The sequence below is a fragment of the Furipterus horrens genome, unplaced genomic scaffold (assembly GCF_987537825.1).
Source record: "Furipterus horrens unplaced genomic scaffold, mFurHor1.1.pri manual_scaffold_5, whole genome shotgun sequence".
Lineage (NCBI taxonomy): Eukaryota > Metazoa > Chordata > Mammalia > Chiroptera > Furipteridae > Furipterus > Furipterus horrens.
In genome coordinates, this window is record NW_028327175.1 from 154616919 (window position 1) to 154639896 (window position 22978).

The following is a 22978-nucleotide window of genomic DNA, read 5'->3' on the forward strand; positions in this document are numbered from 1 at the left end:
ATTATCTCCAGGTTCGATGGATGATGTACTGGATTGTTTTTGCGCTCTATACTGTGATTGAAACAGTTGCAGATCAAACAATTGCTTGGTAAGTTCTAGTATTGAGAAAGGACCTGACTACAGACTCATTAAGACGTGTCCTGAGTTCTTGTCCTGTTTTTGCTGTTAACTAAGCAAATTTGAACGAGTGGCCTAGTTAACCGATGTCTCATTTTCTTTATCTGGTTTCCCCATAAGAACATGGAGCTCCTTCCAGTCCCTCTCAGATGAAGGCAGCTCATCCTTCTCCCCATGTGCCACTTTTGGCCCATCTCCTGTACATCTTGTAGCCCCTTGGAATACAGCAGTTGGTTGTCATCTGTTTTTACACTGATGACTTCAGGCTGTTTTTCTTTATCCCTTCCTAAAAGACTCCTCTTTTGACACCCACAGCATCTGGTTTTAGCACTCCCTCCCCATCCTTAAAACTCTCATCGACATTCAAACTGGATGGCATCCCCATGGGTACCCACTGACCACCAGCTCCTTGGCTGCTCTGTCCCAGACCTCGGAGTCAAAATTAAAGCATATTGATTGATATCCTCAAGGATTGAACATTTTACTGAGGAAAAAAGACTTAGTGGGACAACTTGAATCTCCTCGTGCTGTATTTCAGTAGTGCATTTCCATCTAAACCTTGCCATCACATGGACAAGTCCTCCTTTCAGAATCTGTACTTTTACTACCTGGCCGGTGTCTTCAGCTGCCCTTGCTGCACAAACCTTTGGCCTAAATAAGCCCAATTGCTCTTATTTAATTCTTTCCCAGGCTACTAAATGAGCTGAAAAAAATCAATCAGTTGATCATATAGGTATCAATTTGAGCCTCACCTTTCCTTTTACTTGTTTTTGGTCAATCGCTACTTCCATTCCCCCTTATATCTCTTTCAGATATTTACTCCACTCTCCTTAAACTGTCTTTCTGACTTTGCTATTCTCATCATATTCTCATGGCACATTAGGTCACATTGGATTACTGGAAAAAAATGAAGTCATCAGACTTAAATGTTCTTAGCATCTGCCCTTATTTATGAACTTTCCTGTAATGTATCTCATCCATCTTTCTCCTCCTTTTTCTGTCCCAAGGCTCATTCATTTACCTGTAATGTTTTTAGTACAGGGGTCTGGGAGAGGGTTTTCTGTTTATTTGTTTTTAAACGAGAGATTCCAAAACATGCCAGGTCTCTTTAAGTGTGAGGTTCTCTTTTTAAAGGTTTCGTTTTTTTTGCTGATTGCAACCATAGCATACATTATTAAAATCTGAACAATGTAGGAAACATTTACCAAAGTAAAATCCAGAGATTCCTCTGTGATTGCACCGTCACAGAGACCTGTGTTTGACTACACAGTCGTCAGTCATCATTCCTTGCTTCCCGATGCTTATCTGCCTCTTCAGAAGAGTCCAGATTTTTCAGTTATCGTGTATCTTAGTGCTTCTCTGACCACAGGATATTGATCCCCTCATGCTGCATTACTTAACTTTTGCTATGGCAACAAACAACCCTAAAAGCATAATAGGTTCAAAAGACAAACCTTTATTTCTTGCTCAGACTACATGAGGGCAAATGGTTGTTGGCTGGTGTGCTGAGCTTGACTATTTTAAGTGTCTTTTCTTCTGGGGATGAAGGCCGGGGGAGCCTTTGTTGTCAAAGCGGAAAGCAAAAGATTAAATCAAGAGGGTAGAGACATTGGGATGAGGGAGTCAAAGGGCATTTAAAGCATGTGGCATGCCATACTTATATTCTGTTTTCAAAAGCAGGTCACATGGTTAAACCCACAGTTACTGCTTTGGGGAAGTATACTCACTCTACAGGGAAGACACTGCAAAGTCACATGGAAAAGGGTGTGGATTTGCTCTAACCCTAATTCCCAGTCTCCCACAATGGTAATCCTGTTTCCTTTGCGAGTGAACAATTTAGGTCTGCAAAGTGTTGCAATTCTGGCCAAATGAGATGAGAGGGGCAGTTTTCTGGGAGCTCTGAGGATGAGAAAATGAGTGCATGGGATAACATTGTGCGCTTGGAGCATATAAATGTGTGTCCCGGTAATTGGAGGTGCGTCAGGTCCTGCCGTGGCAGTGGGCTCTGCAGACAGAAGGGCGGACCTCACTGCCTTGGCTAATGCTGTCAGTGCCCTCTCTGGACTGTGCCCTCAGTTGGCAGCTTCCCTGGGCTTGCTGAAACTGAAGAATCTTGACTAGAAGGTGTGAATCTCTGCAAGGATCAGGTTGCTCTCGCATTAACTGATCTATATTTAATGAAATTGATTTTTCAATTCAAACATAGTTGTTTGAACTTTTTAAACAGTTTTTTGTTACTTGTTGTCTGCAGTTTGTTTTCAGAAGCACTTTTTTTTTTCAATTTTTTTCTTCTTAGGTTCCCTCTGTACTATGAACTTAAGATTGCTTTTGTCATATGGCTACTCTCTCCCTATACCAAAGGAGCAAGTTTAATATACAGAAAATTGCTTCATCCACTTCTTTCTTCAAAGGAAAGGGTAAGATATATCAATTATTTCCACAAATCATTTGTTAGAAATGTATATCATCACATGCTTTATGCTATAAAATTTGTGAAACAATTATATTATGGGGGAAGTCCTATGTTTTGGCTCCTGGACACTATACTTAAATAAAACTAATATCTCTGTGTTTGGGTTTTCTTCCTTCCAGGAGATTGATGACTATATTGTACAAGCAAAGGAACGAGGCTATGAAACAATGGTAAACTTTGGGCGGCAAGGTTTAAACTTAGCAGCTACTGCTGCTGTTACTGCAGCAGTAAAGGTAATTTTTTATTTACATTTTTTATCAATGGCACATTACGTCAACCGATTGAGTAGGGTGGCTTTTTTGTCAGATCATTATAAAATATTGGCAGAATTTTGCTTTCTGTTCATTTTCATAATACTGGGAAGAACAAGTACATAATTTTACAAGCATTTTTACACATTTTCTGTAACTAAATATTTTGAAACTCTTAATTGATCAAAAAATGAGAGCTATTTAATACATTAAACATACCAGGAAATATCATTTTGTCATAAGTTTTCTACTTTATAACCTTAAAATAGTTTGAGTAAATCACTTTTAGTAAAGATGACCATTCTTTCTTTCTCTGTCTCTGGTGTTCTCTCTCGGTGGCAATATCTTGGTAGGATTTCTGGCTTACTTCCGCACCCCTACTTCAACCAATTTGAGGTAACTGATTATTCAAAATAAGGCATGAGAATTTCTGTTTTTAGAACTTGAGATTTTTCTTAGCCAATACTAATGTCATGTGTTGTGTTTTGCAAAGCCAAGTTATAAAATGAATGCCTCTGTGAAAATTTGCATTGTGGCTTTTGGATTTCTTTGCATGTAGTAATTAGTGTGGTTTATTTTAAATGAAATAGCATCATTGTTTTGGTGTGTAGTATAGGGAAAGAAAACAGGCTTCAGACCCAGAAAGTGCTGAGTGTGACTTTCTAAATAACCATCTGCAATGTCCTTAACTTCTGTATTCCTTAGTTGCTTCGTGTATAAAAGAGGGATAATACACCTATCTGTGAGAGCATATAGGAGCCCAATAAACATTAATATTATGTTTCTATCTCAATTCAGGGGAAAATTTGAGTTTGTTGCTATTAAGTGAAATTGAGACTAAATAGTATTCTAGCTTTTGAGTTAGGCTTTCTCAACTTAGTTATCTTGAACTAAAACAGCAGTGCTATGGAAATATATATATCTAGTTCAGCAGTGATTTTATATGAGAGTAATGGTGAAGGGATGTAAAATGTCAAATGGAATTCCTAAAATGAGCCTTCTCTTTTCAGAGTGATCTTTGGCTCAAGTATCCCAATTAATATGATCAACAAGATAAAAAATTGACATTATATACTAGACATGTTATATTGAAGATTAAGTGGAAACAGTAACTATACAGCACTACTGATTATCAACACTTAAGTACAGATTGCCTATTATTGGCTTTTGAAGGCTTTTTATTAGTATAGGTATAAATAAATACTAAAATAGCAATATATTCAACTTATTGAAGGACTGTTTTCCATTTTAGAAGAAGTATGTTTGCTTTTTATTTCTTGCTTAATGAAAATGCATTTCTGATTTCCATGTCAACTAAAAAAGATCATCCAGGAGATCCAACATTCAACAAGTAGGAATGCTACCAAGAGACAACAGATAGAATTATCAAAGAAATAGTACAATAGTATTTCTCAGAACTGAAGGACATGAATCTCCATATTGAATGGGCCCAGAAAGTCCCCAGCACAATGAATGAAAAAAAGACTAAGTGGATCCACTCTTAAACAAGGCCATTAAAATATTCCAAAACGCCAGTGATAGGGAAGAAATTCTTAAAGATTCCAAGAGAAAAAAGTGTGTCACATTCAAATGATCTAGCATCAGGATGGTGTTAGTTTCTAACTAGTGAGAATGGAAGCTTGAAGGTAGAAGACTGATACCATCTAAGATACCGTAATGATTTTCACCCTCAAATTCTGAAACGGGGGAGCAAGGGGGAGAAAATTGGAACTGTTGTAACAATATAATCAATAAAAAACATTAAAAAAAAAAAAAGAAATTCTGAAACAGTCAAGCTCTCAGTCACATGTCAGCTTAAAATAAATCTTTTGCTTTATTTTTTTATTTTAAGCATGCAAAGTCACAAAATTTACCTCTGTGCATTCTATGCCAGGGGTGGATACGCTCTGCCAAAATTAGGGAATAATCCATGATAAAGGAAACCCGTGGGACCTGGGAAGCTGGGTATCCACCACAGAAGGAAGGTGACAGGAATTCCCAGAATGAGCACTACACAGCAAGTCCAGAGGACAGCCAGCCAAAATTGGATGTGATGGGTAAAAGGTGCCAGCACAGGTATCTCTCGGAATAGTATGGGGATAAGAGGTTTAATCCTGTGCAGGGATGGTACTTAATCATTTAGCATGTGCTGTGACCGATCAGAGGACACACTGGCTATAGATGGCAGGTACTACAATGCAGCTGCACCTCAGACCTGAGCACGGTGGATAACGTAGCAGAGGCCATGTGAAGAGGGAGAGCATTGGAAAACTGAACAAGTGAAATATGAAAAAGGGACCATTGTAACTCTGGCAAAAGTTACAATATAAAAGAAAGGAAATAAAATAATGAAGCATGACTCAGTTCACCAGTGAATAGCATTTACACCATAATCAATGGGAACACACTGTGGATTGATCAACTGTGATTTTTCTGTATAGGAAGGATGAAGGAAAAAGAAGAGGAGGAAGAAGAGGATTAAAATCCCCATCTGCCATATAGGAAAGTCGAGGGTGTAAACTGGTTGCCTTCAAGGGGTTGGAGAGAAGGGGACAAGGGCTTTTATTTATTTATACCCCCAAGAAGATGCTTTCTGAGCTTTTCATATTTAAAAGCATCATTCGACATGATTCCACAGTAAAAAACTAAAAATTAAAATTCAACTTGAAAAATTGTTTAGAACATTGTTTTGGGAAACATAGAAGCATAAAAATCCCATTTTTTTCCTCCTCACTTAAATATACTTTATAATTCTACTACTTTATGAGATACCCTCCCATGTATTGTGACTATTTTGTGGGATATTTATTTTATATTGACTTTGGTTTGCTACTTTCAAACTCTTTATGTAAGGAATCAGAAATCCCCACTATATTATCTTATCCTTATCCCCTCCTCGTTTGTTTTTATTTTATGCTTTTCTGCCATCAGTATTTAGCATCCTATATATTTATTCAAGATTATTGTATTTACTACCTACTATACAGTAGGTGCTGGGGATGCAGCAGTGAACAAGATGGATACAGTCCCTGCCCTCACAGGCTGAATGTCTGTGTTCACTCACTGAAAACTTGATCTCATCATTGATTGCTAAGAGCCTCCCCTTGCCCTTCATGATCAAAATAAGAATTATCTCACAGAAATGCCTTTTTGGAGACAGGCTATAAAAACAATCCTATACCTATATTTCTCTGTCTTTTTTTTGTGTGTGTGATTTATTGTTTGTTTTTATTTATATATTTAACAACCTAAAGCCACCTCCTCCCTTCAGAGGCAGGAAACAGAGCATAAAAATCATCTAAGTTACACTGCAAAACAAGCACTTATCCCGTAACTGGAATTCATTGTGGAACTTTCCCTTCTTGCTGGTGATGTCTTGCTCCTTTTGTTATGGAGATCACTGTATGTGAGGCGGCCTGGCCAGTCTCACTCAGCAGGAGCCGGTACAGGAAGGCTCACTTCCACTCTCCTGGGTTTTTTTATTCATTAGGAATGCTGAATGTAACATAGTGGTAAAACTATTTCCTTCCAGTTGTACTGGACCTATTTTAAAGTAGGTGAAATTAATTTCATCTCTGGAGATGTCAAAGAAAGACACTGTGATGGAAGAATCACTGAACCAGACACTTCAAACCGAGGAATAAATTGAAACTGAAATAAGAACTAGGTCAAGTTTGAGGAGAAACTGCAAGAAAGCCAGTAGTAAACTTGAGAATTATTTTAAAATTGTATAACATATAGTTTGTTTAAAATATCTTTCAGGCAAAAATATTTGGACTCTTGGTGTGACCTTTAAATATTGGTAATGCCCCTGACTAGATTTCCCAGGTTGAACCGCCAGAGCATGTTAAAGATGAAAATAGGAATTTAATCAGAGCATTTATTACATCGTAAAGCAATTTTCTGAAAATGTTACTCAGTTCTATGACCTCATTACCAGGCATCTGTTCACAAGGTCAGTGAACAAGTTTATTTTGGCTGAGCAAAGCATAAACATATGAAGGACTTCCAAGGATTTTGCTGAGAATATTCAGCATTCCATACCTTTTCACATGAGAAATGCAGGTGGCTTTTGTGCAGATGAGCAACACTACTGCCAGTCAAATTAACCACCTCTTAGGTTTCTCTCTGGCAGCCTTGGGTGAATTCTTACTAGATATTATTTTCAAAAAATCAATTATCACAGAAATTAGAGCCTTACAGGTAAAATGGATGAACTCCAGTTGACTTTAAGTGTTTATGATTAGGTCAAAGATGCTGACATCTTTTTTTTTTTTTTTTATAAAAATAAATTTTTATTAAAAGCAGTAGACTCTGAGCAGGAGACAGTACAAAGAGTGTAAACAATGTAAACATCACTACATTCGATGCTGACATCTTGCTGTCTGTTTTAGTGGCTTTCTGTTTGTGAAAATATTTGATGAGATTTAGCTGCTTATTAGCAATTTTTTTTAGAAAGCAGTTGTTAAGACAATGGGGAAAAATGTCATGCTATTTTCTATTGTCTAGGAAGCAAAATGTTATAAAGAACGTGAAATTCTCTAGCAGTCAATTTATCTGTATTTTTTAGCCCTGATCCTGCCACTAATTAACCAGGAGATTTTGGACAAATCATCTGCACTGATCTTAAGTATTAATTTTCTTTCCTGTAAAACAAAGGGGTGAAACTTGACTTTCAAAACCTTTTATAGCTCTGAAGTGGTTCTCAACACGGTTGATTTTGCCTTCTAAGGAACATTTGACAACATCTGGAGACATTTTGGGTTCTCACAACTGAGGGAGGGGGTGCTGCTACTGGAATCTGAGGGGTAGAGGCCAGGGATGCTACTTCATATCCTACAATGTACAGACCGGTTTCCCTACAGCAAAGAATTATCCAGCCCAAAATAGCAATAGTGCTAAAATTCAGAAAGTATGATGCTCTAAAAGTATGATGAGTCAGAAAAAGTTAAAAGGACATATAAATATGTATAGGTCGTTTTGGTGGTAGGTTATAAATAATTTTTCTTTTGTATATTTTTGTCTGTACAAATATTCTTTGATCAGTATGTATGTTTCACTTTAAAGACACTAAAATATATTATTCACTTAATGCAAATGCAGTCAATTATATTCTAAACTTGATTAGATTAATTGTTGAATGTCCATAGGGAAAAGAGATTTCCTAAACACTGGGAATTAGCCTTATCTGCAATTGTAATGTAATATGTCAAGGATCAACAGAATTAGAGCTTAATGGCTGTTCATTATTGAACAGTATGGTAAGAATTGTTCTGTAAAAGACTTTATATGCTTGTAAGCTTATAAAGCATTACTGATTATGAGTTTAAACTCTCAATTAAAATGTGAAGATAATGGAAGGTTTCATATAAAGATGCTGAAAAGCACAGTAAATTCCCCTTATTTAACACAAAACATAGTAATTTTAATGTGGTGCTTGACCAGGAAATGAAGTTATTTCATCAAAAGCAGAACTATTTGGGTGTTAAAAGTTAGAATCAGTCATACATGCAGGGTCCTTTTTACAGATGCTAGCCCCATACCTGGACACTCAAGTATAAATGAGCTCTGTGTGGAGACAGCTCAGGAGCTGGTTCTCAGCAGAAGAATTTTTCCCAGAGCTTCATTGAGCTGGATCTGGACCCAGCCCTTCCACTCAGTCAACCCCTATGGTGTTCTCAGCTTCTTAAATGGGTGTTCTGGCCCCATCACAAGTCAGACCCTAAGAACTTTGAGCCACTGAAGGGTTTAGGAACATTTCTACTAATGATCAGTCTTAACATAAAATATTCTACAGGGAACTTCTTAATTACTTTGACTTATACATTCTTATCATAATCTTTCTGTTATTTTTGCTTTGATTTTTTAGGATTGATTTTAATATACACAGTGTACATACAGTTCTGCAGAAAATTGGATGTAAAATGTTGGGATATAGAATATCCTTATGGATGGTAACTTCCTTTCTCCTCATCAACTAAGGCTGCTGTTTCCACACATAGTTTCCTTCTCAACTAGAACATTTCTTCATTTTTCTTATACTTTTGGCTTAATATTATATAAACCAAATAGAAGGAAATAAAGCATTATTACTTTGAACGAAACCTTAGTACATTTTACCATTGTTGTTGACAAATGACTATGATGTCCTATTCTTGCCCTTAAAATAAATAAACAGTTTTTCTTTTAATTAACAAAGCAAGGAATTAGATGTAGGAAAAATAAGTAGGAAATGAATCAGAAATTTTTATTATGTGTCTCATTACAATTAAAATTTCACTATACCAGAGCCCTGGCTGCTGTGGCTCAGTGGATTTAGTGTGGGCCTGTGAGCTAAGTGTCACGGGTTCGATTCCCAGTCAGGGCACATAACTAGGTTGCACGTCAGGTCCCCAGTTGGGGGCGGGAGTGAGAAGCAACCACACAGTGATGTTTCTCTCCCTCTCTTTCTCCTTTCCCCGCTCTCTAGAAGTAAATAAACAAAACAACAAACAAACAAGTAAATAAATTATTTTTTAAAATAAAAATATAAAAATTTCACTATACCGTATATAACTAATTTTGCAATATTAAAGAAATTGTTGGAAAAAACAAAATCATCCATTCCATCTGCCTAAACATTACACTGTTCATTTTTGCATATCTTCCCCTGTCTGCTGCATAATTGTAATCCTATTATGGATGTGATTTAGAATTCTGAGGTAGAGGGGAAGTATTTCCACTTATTTTATTACAAACATAATTCCTTTATTAATGGTCTTTTTATGCTAAAGATATAAAAATTGGAAGGAATAGGTTTGCATTTTCACTGTGATAATTTTATAATTAGACCTCTGCTTGGATACTTACAATTTATATAATGTTTTTTAAGTTCACAACACTGCATTAATTTTCTCTTCCCATATTAGCTGTATTTTGGGCCCATAAGAAAATATACTGTGGAAAAGTTTGATTTTTCAAGATGACAATGGCTGTTGAAGTGTTGAAGGTCCTCAAAGGGGGTACACAGCCTTTTTGTCTTTTCCTGGCCTTTCTTGAAACCTTGAGGAGATTGATAATACTTTGGGCTATAGGGTTGGTTACTCAAGAGCTACATTAAAATCTATGCTGTAAATAGATCACCCAGATACCTCAGAGTAGGTCCTTGCTTGCCTTTATTTTAAACCTGAAACAAACCTCTAATGGATGATGTAGTCTACCCATGTAGATACCCATGACCATACCTGTAGTTTGCTACTGAACCTCTGCATAAAGAAGCCAGTGTTTACGTTTAAACAAGCTGCTGTCTATGGAGAACTCTAGCAATCAAAAGTAATGAAAAAGAAGAGGCATAAAAAGAGTAGTTTAATTATTACCTGCTCAATATCAATACCATACCAGATACATGTGGAGAATAGAAGTCTTAAGATTTATCCATCTCATCTAGTTTATTAAAACCTTGTTCTGGAGGCAAAATACACACAGCACAACAATAGAACTAACAATAATGTATGAGCTCATTTGTGAGGAATGCCCTAAGTAACTAGTTGATTATACTCAAAGATACCAAGTTTGTGGATGATACAAGCTAGACTGATTCAGTGACATTTGCCTCATTCACATTCTGAGATGTTCTATCTTGAGTAGGATGGTTTGTTTGGGAGTTACAGCCAGACTTGGAAATTGTACCCAAGTCAAGGAGAAGGTATCATGGATGAGTATGCAGTTTATCTTTTGTTTAGCACGATGTAAAAGGTCAAGGATTTTTGAGAGGGCACAGGATAAAGAAAATGACAGTTCTGAGAAAACAAGGCATCTGTTTCAGATGATCAGCTGGTCACTTCCTTTTAGTATGTGTCTGAAATCTGTCTGCCATCTGCTAAATTAGTAAATGATAGCTGATAAAGAGGAAAAAAGTTTGAATTAAACCATCCCAAGAATGTTTAAAGATGTGTGGAACCCAGTTATTTTTATTGAGGCTACAGACCCTTTAATTAATTCCGTTTCACAATTTAAAAATATAAAGTAGAACTCCAAAGCTTAAGTGGGGTAAGGCGTTTACTTGACTTCAACATAATAGACCACTAACTCAGAGTAGCTGAATGAAGACCTTTTCTTCAGTGTAAAATGCATGTTTGCAGTAATGCTCAAATATTTGTAGTGCCATAGGCTTTGAAATTTGGAGATAAACCTTTATGGACAAGTTTCTATGGTAACTTTATAACTAGAGGCAGTCATAAATTCACATGTGTGAGAAAAAATAAGTGTAAAAAAACATTAGAAGAGTATTTTTTAATCCAGCTATAAATAAGAAATGAGTCATCTAAACGCTATGCAAAGTTTCAAAGTGAGTAAATTCAGAAAATTTTTTTCCTCTTTACAAAGCTTTATACTTTGAGAGGAACTATAGTTACATCTGAAAGGTTCAGAAATGTCCCTTTCAGGGCAGTGCAATGATGTATTCATTGAACTTTGCATGGCAAGGGAAATGTCCTGTATCGGCATTATTAAATACAGTCACCGCTAGCCACATGTTGCTATTGAGCATGTGAAATGTGGCTGGTGCAATTAGGGAACTAGATTTTTAATTTATTTAATTTTACGTAATTTAAATTTAAATAACCACATATGTTTAGTGTCCACCATATTGTTAAGATGGCTTAAAGTCAAGTTGTATTGTAGTAGATATACCTTGCCAGACAGTGAATTCATTAACTGAATGTCATTTTTGTATCTAAGATTCTTAGGCTCTTAATTTTCTTTTTTTTACCCTGTTCTAATTAGCAACATTACCACTTCAGACTTAATTTAGGTTAAAACAGTATCTCTCTCTTTTTTAAATGTTCTTCTAAATCATAAACTTAAGCCCCACGTGCTAGCTTTAAGAAAGATAAAAATTATGGGTGCTATTCTACGGGTAAGCTCATCATACATTTTTTACACTTTAAAATTAAATATAAAGCTGAAATGTTTGGGGTGGAATGTACTGATGTCTGCAATTCACTTTGAAACACATTAAAAATTGTTTGATGATGGATTAATGGTAGATATGTGATAAAGAAAATAAAGCAAAATGTAAAACATGTACTTTTCTTTCTTGGATCTCTCACTTCTCTGTTAAATAGAGCCAAGGGGTAATTACCGAGCGATTGCGGAGTTTGAGTATGCACGACCTCACAGCTATCCCAGGGGATGAGCACGTGGGACAGAGACTGTACCAGCCTCTACCAGATACAAAAAAGAAAAGTAAGCCAGCCTCCAGCGAGTCAGCAGGTGTGCTCCTCTGTTTGAATGTGTCATTCCTTCACAACTGGGCTTTTAAGTCAAGATGCGTAGTAAAATAATTCCTGGTTACTCTTAATTTGGGCAGACAGAATTTACTTTTAAGCTTATATTTTTGAGTTTCACACTTAACTGTAGTTGGTGCATGCCTTTTGTTGACTTTGGAGGTGATCAAACTAAGAAAGTAGCAGTAGCTTTTTATACTGCCATATACTTTTAGAAGCCATGGGTGTGGCTACCACCACCTCCCCACCACCAGTTCTGACCTGTGATCAGTACTCTTTCTCCTTAAACTATAATGAATCTATGGAGTTTCATAGTTAAGCATTCTTTACTGTAAGTGCTATGAACAAATAAGGATATTGACTCACAAGATAAGTTTTAAGTAGGTGACAAAAGATGACTATTTGAATATAGGATTATTCCAATGGAAGTTGTGTTGCAATTACATGTATTTCTAGTGCAAGAACTAACTTGTAGGCATATTCTAATGTAAATTGTGAGCATGTCATAGTTGATATATTCTAAACTTTAATTTTTTTAAATGTTATCTTACACATAAATAAAAAGATATAGTTCTTTAGTCATTCTATCACATATAGGAAAGTTTTAGTGCAAAGCTTTAGCTGAGAACTAAGATCTTTAGGACCTGTCTTATTTAATGTATTATTAAGTCCATAGGTATAAGGCTACTTGATTGTTGTTTTTGTCTTTGTTTTTTAAGTAGAAGATCTTTTGAGGAAGATTAAAAATCACCCTTTATAATGAAAACAAATTTGAAAAATAAAATAATAATCTCTTCTTATAAAAGAAAACCAGTGAACTTTCTTCTAAGTTCTCCCTAGAATGAATAACTTTACAAAGTTGGTAGCTATTATCTAAGAGGTAGTAATTATAGCATTGGCCATTGATTAGGTTAGTAATATCTTTAAGAGTGAGGAACCATTGAACTTTGAACCATTATTCTTAATATACAAATAATGTAAAAGTAGTTCCTTCTATATGAATTTTCTTAATATACATCTAAAAATTAGGCATACTGACTTTGATTATGGGGGCTATTGTATTATTTAGCTGATTTGGACTAGTTATCTGAGTCCTTTATCCGCAACTTATTCATAATTATACCTTAGAATTGGTTAGAATTATATTCCAATTATTTAAATGAAAACAGGATTTTATTTGGGAAAATCCCTGGCATTATTTTTATGATATTCATCTATTAAATTTAAAGTGGTGTGACTAAAAATGTTTTAAGATAGTGATGTGCTATTTAGTTATTTTGTTTAGTTCAAACCATGAAACTGAAATAACTGAAGACATAAAACGATGAAGTGGTACAGTACAAGAAAGGTATTTGTTCAGTTATTAAAATTTTAATATGCCTTGCTTTGTCCAACTTTCCAACAGAATAGTATATATTCAAACTTTCTTTCCTAAAGAAAAAAGTAAACCAAAACTTTCTCTCTTGACAATGTTTCTAATAAAGCAGGTTCCAGGAGAGGAATAGGCGAAGAGAAGATAGTAATAGATAATCTAGAAAAACATGAGTCCAGATATACATGGAAATTTATCAAATGAGAAATTTATCAAATTGGTGGGAGAAAGGCAAATTAAAAAGTGGTGTTAGGCCCCGGCTGGTGTGGCTCAACTGTTTGGAGCATGGATGGTCCTCTAAACCGAATGGTCACAGGTTCGATTCCAGGTCAGGGCACATATCCAGGCTGCTGTTTCAATCCCCAGTCCCCAAGTCTGGTGCATACCAGTAGATGTTTTTCTCTTATATCAATTTCTCTTTCTCTCTCTCTCTCTCTGCCCCTCCACCACCCTTCTCTCCCTCTCCCCCTCTTCTCCCTCCTAAGGAAAAAAAAAAAAAAAAAAAATGACAAATGCCTTGCAGTGGTGTTAGGATAAGTGCTAGGCTTAGAAGGTTGATGTTTCTCACATCCACGTTTCTCTCTCTCTTACCCCGCCCCCCCCCCGCACCGCTCCCTCCCTCTCTCCCTCCCTTCCTCTCTCTTAAAGCAATGAAAAAATGTTTTAAGGTGAGGACTTAAAATAAATAAATAAAACGTAAAACTACCAAATAGGGGATAAAGCTCCACATAATAAAAACAACAAACTACGAGAAAATATTCTTGTTTTATGTTACAGGCAAAGGGTTCAGATTTTAACAATCTAAGGACCTTTACAAGCCAATTAATGTCAATTTTATCAAGGAATACAGCTGACCAATTAATACATGAAAAAGATATTTAGCCTCACAGATAGTCAAAGAAATAGTGAGTTAAAATTATAGTAATTATTGTTCACCAGATTGGCAAAAAAAAATTTTTTTCATTAACTGTTTGGTGCCCTAACTGATGTGGCTCAGTGGACTGAGCTGTGGCCTTTGAACCCAAAGGTCGCCAGTTGGATTACCAGCCAGGGCACATGTCTGGGTTGCCAGACAGGTCCCCAGTTTGGAGCATACGAGGCAACTAGTCCATGTTTCTCTCATACATCAATGTTTCGTTCTCTCCCCTGTATTCCCTTCTCTCTAAAAATAAATAAAATCTTTTTTTTTAATAGTGCTTTGTATTGTAGCTATTGCAGTTGTCTATTGCTCCATAATAAATCACCTCCAAACAGTGATTTAAAAAAAAAAAAATTGTGGTCATTAACTTTGTTCATGAATCTGGGAGTGGGTTGGGCTCAAGGTCTTATGCATCTACATCCAAACAGCAGCTGGGGCTGGAGTCATGATCTGAAATTCAGGCTTCTTTACTCACATGTCTGCCATTTGAGCGGGCAAGAGTCACACAGCTGGTAGCTAAAACATCTGGGGCTTCTCCGGCATCTCCCTCTCTGTCCGTAGTCTCAGAGGATCACTGGACTTCTGACCTGCAGCTGAAGGGTCCCCAAGCCGGTGAGTTTCCCCAGAGGAAAGTGTCCGAATTTGTGGACACCACAGCAAGCGTGTTGAGGAACAAACACTCTCATATACTTTTTGTAAGAGTTTAAAGTGAAATAGTCCTTTTGGATAACAATCTGGCAATAATTATTAAAATTTATTCCCTTTAACTCAGCAAGAAACTTCCAGAAATATGCCATAAGGAAATAATCAGGCAAGGGTTCAGTGATATATGTACAAGAATGTTCATCTCATTGTTTATAGTAACAAAATCTTGGAACAAGCCAGTTACCTAAGAGAAATGGTTAAGCAAAAAGGTGGTTTATTAGCCATCAAAAATAATAATGTCAGTCCATACTTCTGACAAGAAAACATAACCAGATTGTGGTAGAATATATAATAACAATGAAACAGTGTGTGTTTTATAATCCTATATCATACAAAGATGAAATTCATTAATATATATAAAGTTATTTTTCAAATGTATCTACATAGTGGAGAGTCTGGAAAGATGTTACTTAAATATTAACAGTGTTTAGCTCTGAGTGGTAGAATTTTAATGATTTTTTAAATTCAACCTATTACTCAATATTAGAAATAAAGCAACAGCACTCTCCCTTTGGAAAAATAATTAAGTATTCATTTTTATCATGATTTTTTTCTATTTCATTTACTTCCAAAATTCCTCAAGAAAAAAAAATTGATTAGTTTTTAAGTGTGGGAATTACATTTACATTGCAAAGTCTGTTTACTGGTTCATGTGATAAATACATATATCTCAGAAGCTCTGATTGTTCACACAGCAAACTCAAATATCTGGGAAAGTGGGCCCCTTTTGAAACTTCATCATGGCATGCTCTGAGCAGTTAGAGGTTAGCATATCAAGAGAGGCTGTTTTGATGAAATTATTTAAATCTGCATGTTGTCGTTAGGGGGAAAAAAGAACTCCCTGCAAATGCTTTCTTATAAGGAAATGGAGGCCTTGAACATGATGTTCACATCCCTTGATTGAACGTCACATTTTTAATATATTTTATTGATTATGCTATTACAGTTGTCCTAATTTTTCCCCTTTTGCCCCCCTCCTTCCCTCCAGCAACCCTTGCCCCTTAGTTAATGTCCATGGGTCGTTTGTGTGTGTTTTTCCGTCTTCTCCCTTTCCTATACTATTTTTAGTATCCCCCTGTCTATTTTGTTCCTACCAATTATGCTTCTTAATCCCTGCACCATTTCCCCTAATCTCCCCCTTCCTCCTCCCAGCTGATAACCCTCCAAATGGTCTCCATACCTATGATTCTGTTGCTATTCTGGTTGTTTGCTTAGTTTGTTGTTGTTGTTGTTGTTGTTGTTGTTGTTTCAATATATTTAGTTGTTGATAGTTGTAAATTTGTTGCCTCTTTAATGTTCATAGTTTTGATCTTCTTCTTTTTCTTAAATAAGTCCCTTTAACATTTCATATAATAATGGTTTGGTGATGATGAATTCCTTTAGCTTTACCTTGTCTGAGAAGCATTTTATCTGTCCTTCCATTCTAAGTGATAGCTTTACTGGATAGAGTAATCTTGGTTGCAGGTCTTTGCTTTAAATCACTGAATACTTCTTGCCAGCCCTTACTTGCCTGCAAAGTTTCTCTTGAGAAATCAGCTGACATTCTATGGGAACTCCTTTGTAGGTAACTCTCTTCTTTGCTCTTGCTGCTTTTAAGAGTCTTTCTTTATCTTTAACCTTTGGCATTTTAATTATGTGTCTTGTTGAGGTCCTCCTTGAGTCTAGCTTGTTTGGGACTCTCTGTGCTCCCTGGACTTGTATGTCTATTTCCTTCACCAAATTAGGAAAGTTTTCTTTCATTATTTTTTCAAGTAAGTTTTCAATTTCTTGCTCTTCCTCCTCTTCTTCTGGCACCCCATGATTCAGATGTTGGCACATTTGAAAATGCCCCAGAGGTTCCCAGTCCTCTCCTCATTTCTCTGAATTCTTGTTTCTTTCTTTCTGCTCTGGTTGAATATTTATTTGTTTCTTATGTTCCAAATCATTGATTTGAATCCCAGCTACCTTCCCTTCACTACTGGTTCCCAATGGATTTTTTTAATTTCACTTTAGTGTAAGCTTTATTTCTCCCCTTATGCTCTTGCTGTACTCAGTGAGTTCTGTTAGCATCCTGATAACCAGTGTTTTGAACTCCTCCTCTGATAGGCTGCCTATCTCCATTTTGTTTAGTTCTTTTTCTGGGGTTTTGTTTTGCTCTTTCATTTGGGCCATGTTTCTTTGTCTTCTCAGTTTGGCAGCCTCCTTGTGTTTGTTTGTGTGTATTAGGTAGAGCTGTTTTGTCTCCCTGTCTTAGTAGCATGGCTTATATAGCAAAGGGACCTGTAAATTGTGTGGGGTGGAGCCTTATGTAATTGCCAGTGTGGGGCAACCACTTCACCTTGCTGTGGCTCTGTGGAGTAGGGAGCACACGGAGAGGGGACAGTGCTGCTGCCTGGCTTCTGGAGGTTTGCCCAGCGCTCACCCCATCTCCAGTCACTTCACCCACTTCCCATATTCAATGGTTTGCGTACGTTCTAAGTCCATGTGATCCCTTTAAGCAGTGAAAAATCCGGCAGTTTATTCTGCCTCCCATTCCCCACTGGTTTTTACAACAAGAGTTCATGGGGATTTATCTTCCAGGTGCTGGAACCCTGGGCTGTGTGGTCTTGCTTGGGACTGGGGTTGCTTGTTCCCAGGGTATCCTTCCTGATTTTACTCATCATAAATGAATGTGGGACCTCCCCTCAGCCTCTGAACCACACCACCTCTCCACCCATCTCCACAACTCTGCCCCTCCTACCCATCTGGATGAATGTGGCTTCTTTAAATCCTTGGTTGTCAGACTTCCATACAGCTTGATTTTCTGATGGTTCTGGGTGTTATTAGTTTTGAGGCCTGGTTGTAATTTTTTTTTATGATTGTGCAAGGAGGTGAAGCATGTCTACCTATGCCTCCATCTTGACTGGAAGTCAGAACATCACATTTTGATAGTGAAAATATTTTTTTCTGCAAAGCACCTGTTGCTCCCATATTAGTTACAAGTGGTTGAGTATTCAGTTTTAATACCAGTGCATGAAGAAATTTTTTGTTTGTTTTAGGTGCTTTACATATTTAGTTAATCCTTAAGATAACTATGCAGGTTTTATATTTTATCTTTATTTTGTAGATGAATAAACTGAGACTTAAGGAGATTAATTCACTTATTAAATGCTACATACTCAGTGACAGAAATGAGGTATCTAAGATTCCTAAGCTAATTTTTACTCTTTTAATTTATAAAAAGGCTACACTTAGTGCCACAGCTGGGCTGGAACCATGAATTCAAATAATTTGAGCAGGAAGGGACCTTAGAGATGCTTTAGTCAAAGATGGCAAATAGGTGCCATGCCTACTCCCTGCTCCCCTGCTCACGGTGGCAGACATTGCTGATGGATTATGACACGCTCCCACACTGGCTCAGAATCCCACTTCACACAGTGCCCCAGACAGCTGTCTCAGAGTTCGCACTGACATGGAAACCTATTCATCATCTCTATCTCGCCGCCTTACCAGATAAGACAACAGGCCTGGAGGAAGGCATGACTCACTCTTGGCCTCACAACTAATAGTTGGCAAAGTACTCATTTCTCCTCACTTTGGTCCAGGATTCCTTGCAGCACAATAGCTAAGGCTCGTTCCAAGTCAAACTTCCGATGATTAGTGCATGGAAATGCAGTACCTGGTACATGCTAAATACTGCATCAATATTGGCTATTGTTATTATAAGGAGAGAAAACTTAAAATATACCAATGCTAAGATGCACGGACTGAATAAAATCAGGTCACTTTGCAAAAGGATCTGCTAGTTTTCTAAAATGGTTACAGAGCTGTAGGCTGAAGCTAGACAGACAGCTGCAGCCTCAGGCCTGGGCGCCAGCAACACAGTCTCCTCATTCTTTCGTCCCAGTTACTGCTCCTCCTCAGGCTATGGAAGGCACCGTCCTGAGGGCTCTCTCCAGTCTAGATTGATGATGTAAAGCAGCTGACCTTCACATCGCCAAAGGCGCCAGCAGTATCCCACTAGCTTTATCTTGTCCAGGCTTGGCAGAACCATACACCACTCAGCAAACTGACTCCCTGAGTTCCTGCTCAATTCGGCATCCCTGCTTGGGTTTCTGTCATAATCTTAGGTCTCCCTCTCCCCCTCCATAGACTTTTAAATACTCGCATAACATTGGCTAACATTTCCAGCACTCACAGCAGAATTTTCATACATACTCATTTTCAGGTATTAAGTGGAATAGAGAATGCGTATTTTAGTGAGGATATTTGACTTGACTCTCTTTTGGATGCAAGGATTGGTTTACTAAGTTGCTAAGTTAAACTTAATCATTTCACCTCCCAAATTTGGTTATTTCCTCTGTCCTTATTCCTTGGACTTCGTCATTTCTTACTTAACAAACTGCAGTACCCCTGCTGCTTTTCAGGCTTTTCCACCTCTGACTCATTCTCCAAAGTGCAAGAAGAATCTTCTAAAGAACCCAGATCTAATCATGTCACTCTCCTGTTTACCGTGTTTCAGTGCCCCCTCCCTCCATTGTTCTCTGATGAAATCCAAACTCAACAGCATGTGATGTATTAGCTGCCTGGCCTTGATCCCCCTCCATCATGTGCTATCTATATAGACTTAAATGCCATTCAGGATTTAGCTTAGTAACCACCTCCTTCAAGAAGTCATCTTTCACAACCCACTCCGCCACCCCAGGCTGAGGTGCTCCCATAACACCTTGTTTTTATCTTCTGTTTGCAACATCTCTTATAGCAGAGGGTCTTAGCCCTGGCGGCCAGGACGGGTACCATCCATGGCCTTTTAGGAACTAGACCGCACAGCAGGAGGTCAACAGCAAACAGTGAAGCTTCAATGGCATCACCACCTGAGCTCTGCCTCCTGTCTCCCCCACCACCACCAACCCACCTCCGCCGTGGAGAAATTGTCTTCCATAAAAGCAGTCCCTAGTGACAAAAAGGTTGGGGACCACTTGTCTTATAGGATTGTAAGGCCCAATAGAGTCCATTTCCGCCATTGGGAGAAATCGTAAGTTTCTTAGGGTAGCAAATGACAGTTGTGTCTTTTTCACCATTTTATCCCCATGATTTTAACAAACTGCCTTACACATAGTAGAATTTTAAAAATATTTGTGGGGGAAAGAATGATGTCATCACTTTTCCTGAAACTAATTAGAAAGCTAGTAAGAAAAAAAAAAAAAAAGAAAGCTAGTAAGATTTTTTTTTAACTGACATTAGGGAACAGAAAGAGTAACAGTTATATATAACATTTATGAATGAAATTCCAATTCCTAATCATATAAAACGAGAAGCAATTAAAATACCAATGGCCATATTTTTTGAACTGTGCTTCGTCTGTGGCCTTAGAGAACTTTCTGGCCACAGGTGCTTCCTTTGTGACTCTCTCTCCTAATTCCTCATTCTCTGTTTTACCTTAGTTTTTTTAGATTGGGAATATTACAATAGAGAAAAATCTAGAAATGACAACCTAAAAATATTTGTTCTGGTTTATTATCCCCAGTTATAGAAGTAATGCAATTTTTATTTTTTTAATTTTTATTGACTTGTGGAGAAAAAGAGGCATAAATTTGTTATTCCACTTATTTAGGCAAGCTTGGCGTATTGGGGGTGACACTGTAGCCACCTGAGCTACTTGGCCAGGGCAGGCAGAAGTAATACAATTTAAAAAATAAATATTTGGCAATTTTTTTTAAAAAAAGGATAAATGAACTTAAAATTACCCAATGGCCCACTTCCAAGAGATGCAATGGTTTCATTTTTATGTTTTTTTCTTTGCTTGATTCTCCATGTACATTTTTTTCCCCACTTAATATTGCATCAGGAGCGTTTTCCTATTCCCTCCACAGGCCACACTGGCTCCCTCACAGTTCTTCCAAGCAGTCATGCTTCCCCTGCCCTACCGCCTCTTCTCCCTGGAACACACTTCCTTGGGCTGTTGCATGAATACAAAGGATCTTGGCCTCAATAATGACTGATTCTACTCTTGAATCCTTCCTAATCTCTAGCCTAGAAATCTGACAGCAAAAAACTGTACTAGCTTAATATACAAAGATGTCTATCTTATTATGTACGTGCTTATGATACAAAGATGTTTCTGTTATTATGAGAGAAAGAAGCTTTAGTGAGTCTCAAGTTACACATGTCCTAAGAGAGCAGATTAATGAACATTTATTTAGTATATTTTTGTTCACATGCAAGAAGTCCATTTCTTGTTCCCCTTCTGATCCTGGAAAATATGCTACTTTTTCTCACCTTAAGATTCAGGTATTATGTTCCTTTTTAATAGGAGAATTTGAAACTTAATGGGAATTTGTAACCTCACCTCTGTCTTTATAACCTGCCTAGTACTCCGGTTGCTTGAGACTTGGGCCCCTCTTTCGTTCCATCTAGGCAGTGGGTCCGAAGGTGTACGCCGTGGACCAGTAGCAACAGCATCACCTGGGAACTTGTTAGAAACATAGATTCTCAGTTCATCTCAGGCCCAGCAATCTGTGTGTTAACTAACAAGTTCTCCAGGTGACTAATAATCGGCTCAAGTTTAGAACATATGCTTCAGGAATAGGAACGTTCTTGTCCCTGAATCCCAATGTCAGGATGGTCTCAGACTTCTGCCATTAATCAGCCTCACTGCCTGGAAATTTGCATATTTGCTTATGTTAAGTCTTTGTAGCTACTCAGAGCAACCAATAGGCACAGCAGCACAATCTCTTACTGCCCTCCTGATGCTGCCTCTTTTCTTTGACTAACACCTGTCATCATAGCCTGTGGTGTTTCTAACTACTGTAGCCTGCCCACCTGCGTTTCATCGCAGCAGCTGCAGCAATGTTGGTTTAACATCGGTATCACCTGACTCCAGTGAATCTAACTTGCCCAAAATTATAGCTCTATTGGGTCTTATATGATCCATGAGTTCACCCTACCATTCCCAATCTTGACCAGAAGTTTGACACATGGAGTGGGGAAAACACTTAATTTCTAATTAAAGTCAAAGGTACAAATAACAGACTAAAACACACAATTGCGTAGGATATTTAGAATTCATGAAAAGGAGAAAGGGCAGGAAGAGACTTTTCGCTGTATATCTATTTTTATTCTGAAAAATGCATAGTAAAAAAGAATGATCAGGGAGAACTTCCCAAAAGAAATGAGTTGTGAGCTTCATTTATAATAGTGCAAGGGGCAAAGATTAATGATGAAGGGTAGGGAGTGCGTTATAGATGAGAAAGGGAGGTGGTACTGACTGGTATCTTTTTACCAAAACATGCTGGTTTTGACAACTCATTTAGATTATGGAATTCCACTGAAAGACAGAGATGAGAAAACAGATGAAGAAGCATCTGGGCCATATTCAGATGATGAGGTTTTAACACACAAAGCGCTTCGAAGATCACAAAGCATGAAATCTGTGAAAACCATGAAAGGCCGCAAAGAGGTTAGTCAATTTTAGAGTTGTTTTCCTAATGATTAATATTAAAGGACTTCCCTGCTGCATTATCATTCAGGATATTAATTATCCATAAGTGAAGATTTAGAATGGTAGACCCATGGTTATATTTAAAATTTATTATTAAGATCAGATATGTAGGATCTCTGAAAATTTTTTAAATGGTAAATTCCTAGTCTTCCACTATTCATAGAAATGGTGTTCTTGCATAACAAATGATATGGTTGTCATGAATACCCAGTGCCAGCCCTACACATAAGCAAATAAAGCAAAAAAATTAACTACATAGTTTTGCTTTGAACCAACCCTACATGAGAATTAAATAGTAAAAGTTTATAATTACCGTATTTTTCGCACTATAAGACTCACCTGACCATAAGATGCACCTAGGTTTAGAGGAGGAAAACAAGAAAAAAAATATTCAGAACCAAATGATGTCCTAAAAT

General features: G+C 37.3%; 1 protein-coding gene across 2 annotated transcripts in view; it reads left to right on the forward strand.

The window, feature by feature from the left end:
- The window catches only part of REEP3 (receptor accessory protein 3), an 84728-nt gene that overhangs the window by 57514 nt on the left and 4236 nt on the right, over positions 1-22978 (forward strand). Inside the window, exons 3-7 of one of the 2 annotated variants that reach the window (XM_090278084.1) lie at positions 12-88; positions 2414-2534; positions 2710-2823; positions 11946-12066; positions 22375-22520. In XM_090278084.1, coding sequence (XP_090134210.1) covers positions 12-88; positions 2414-2534; positions 2710-2823; positions 11946-12066; positions 22375-22520 — 579 coding nt within the window. Of the gene's footprint in view, positions 1-11; positions 89-2413; positions 2535-2709; positions 2824-11945; positions 12094-22374; positions 22521-22978 lie in introns of both variants that reach the window. The other variant, XM_090278083.1, reaches the window with a different exon arrangement.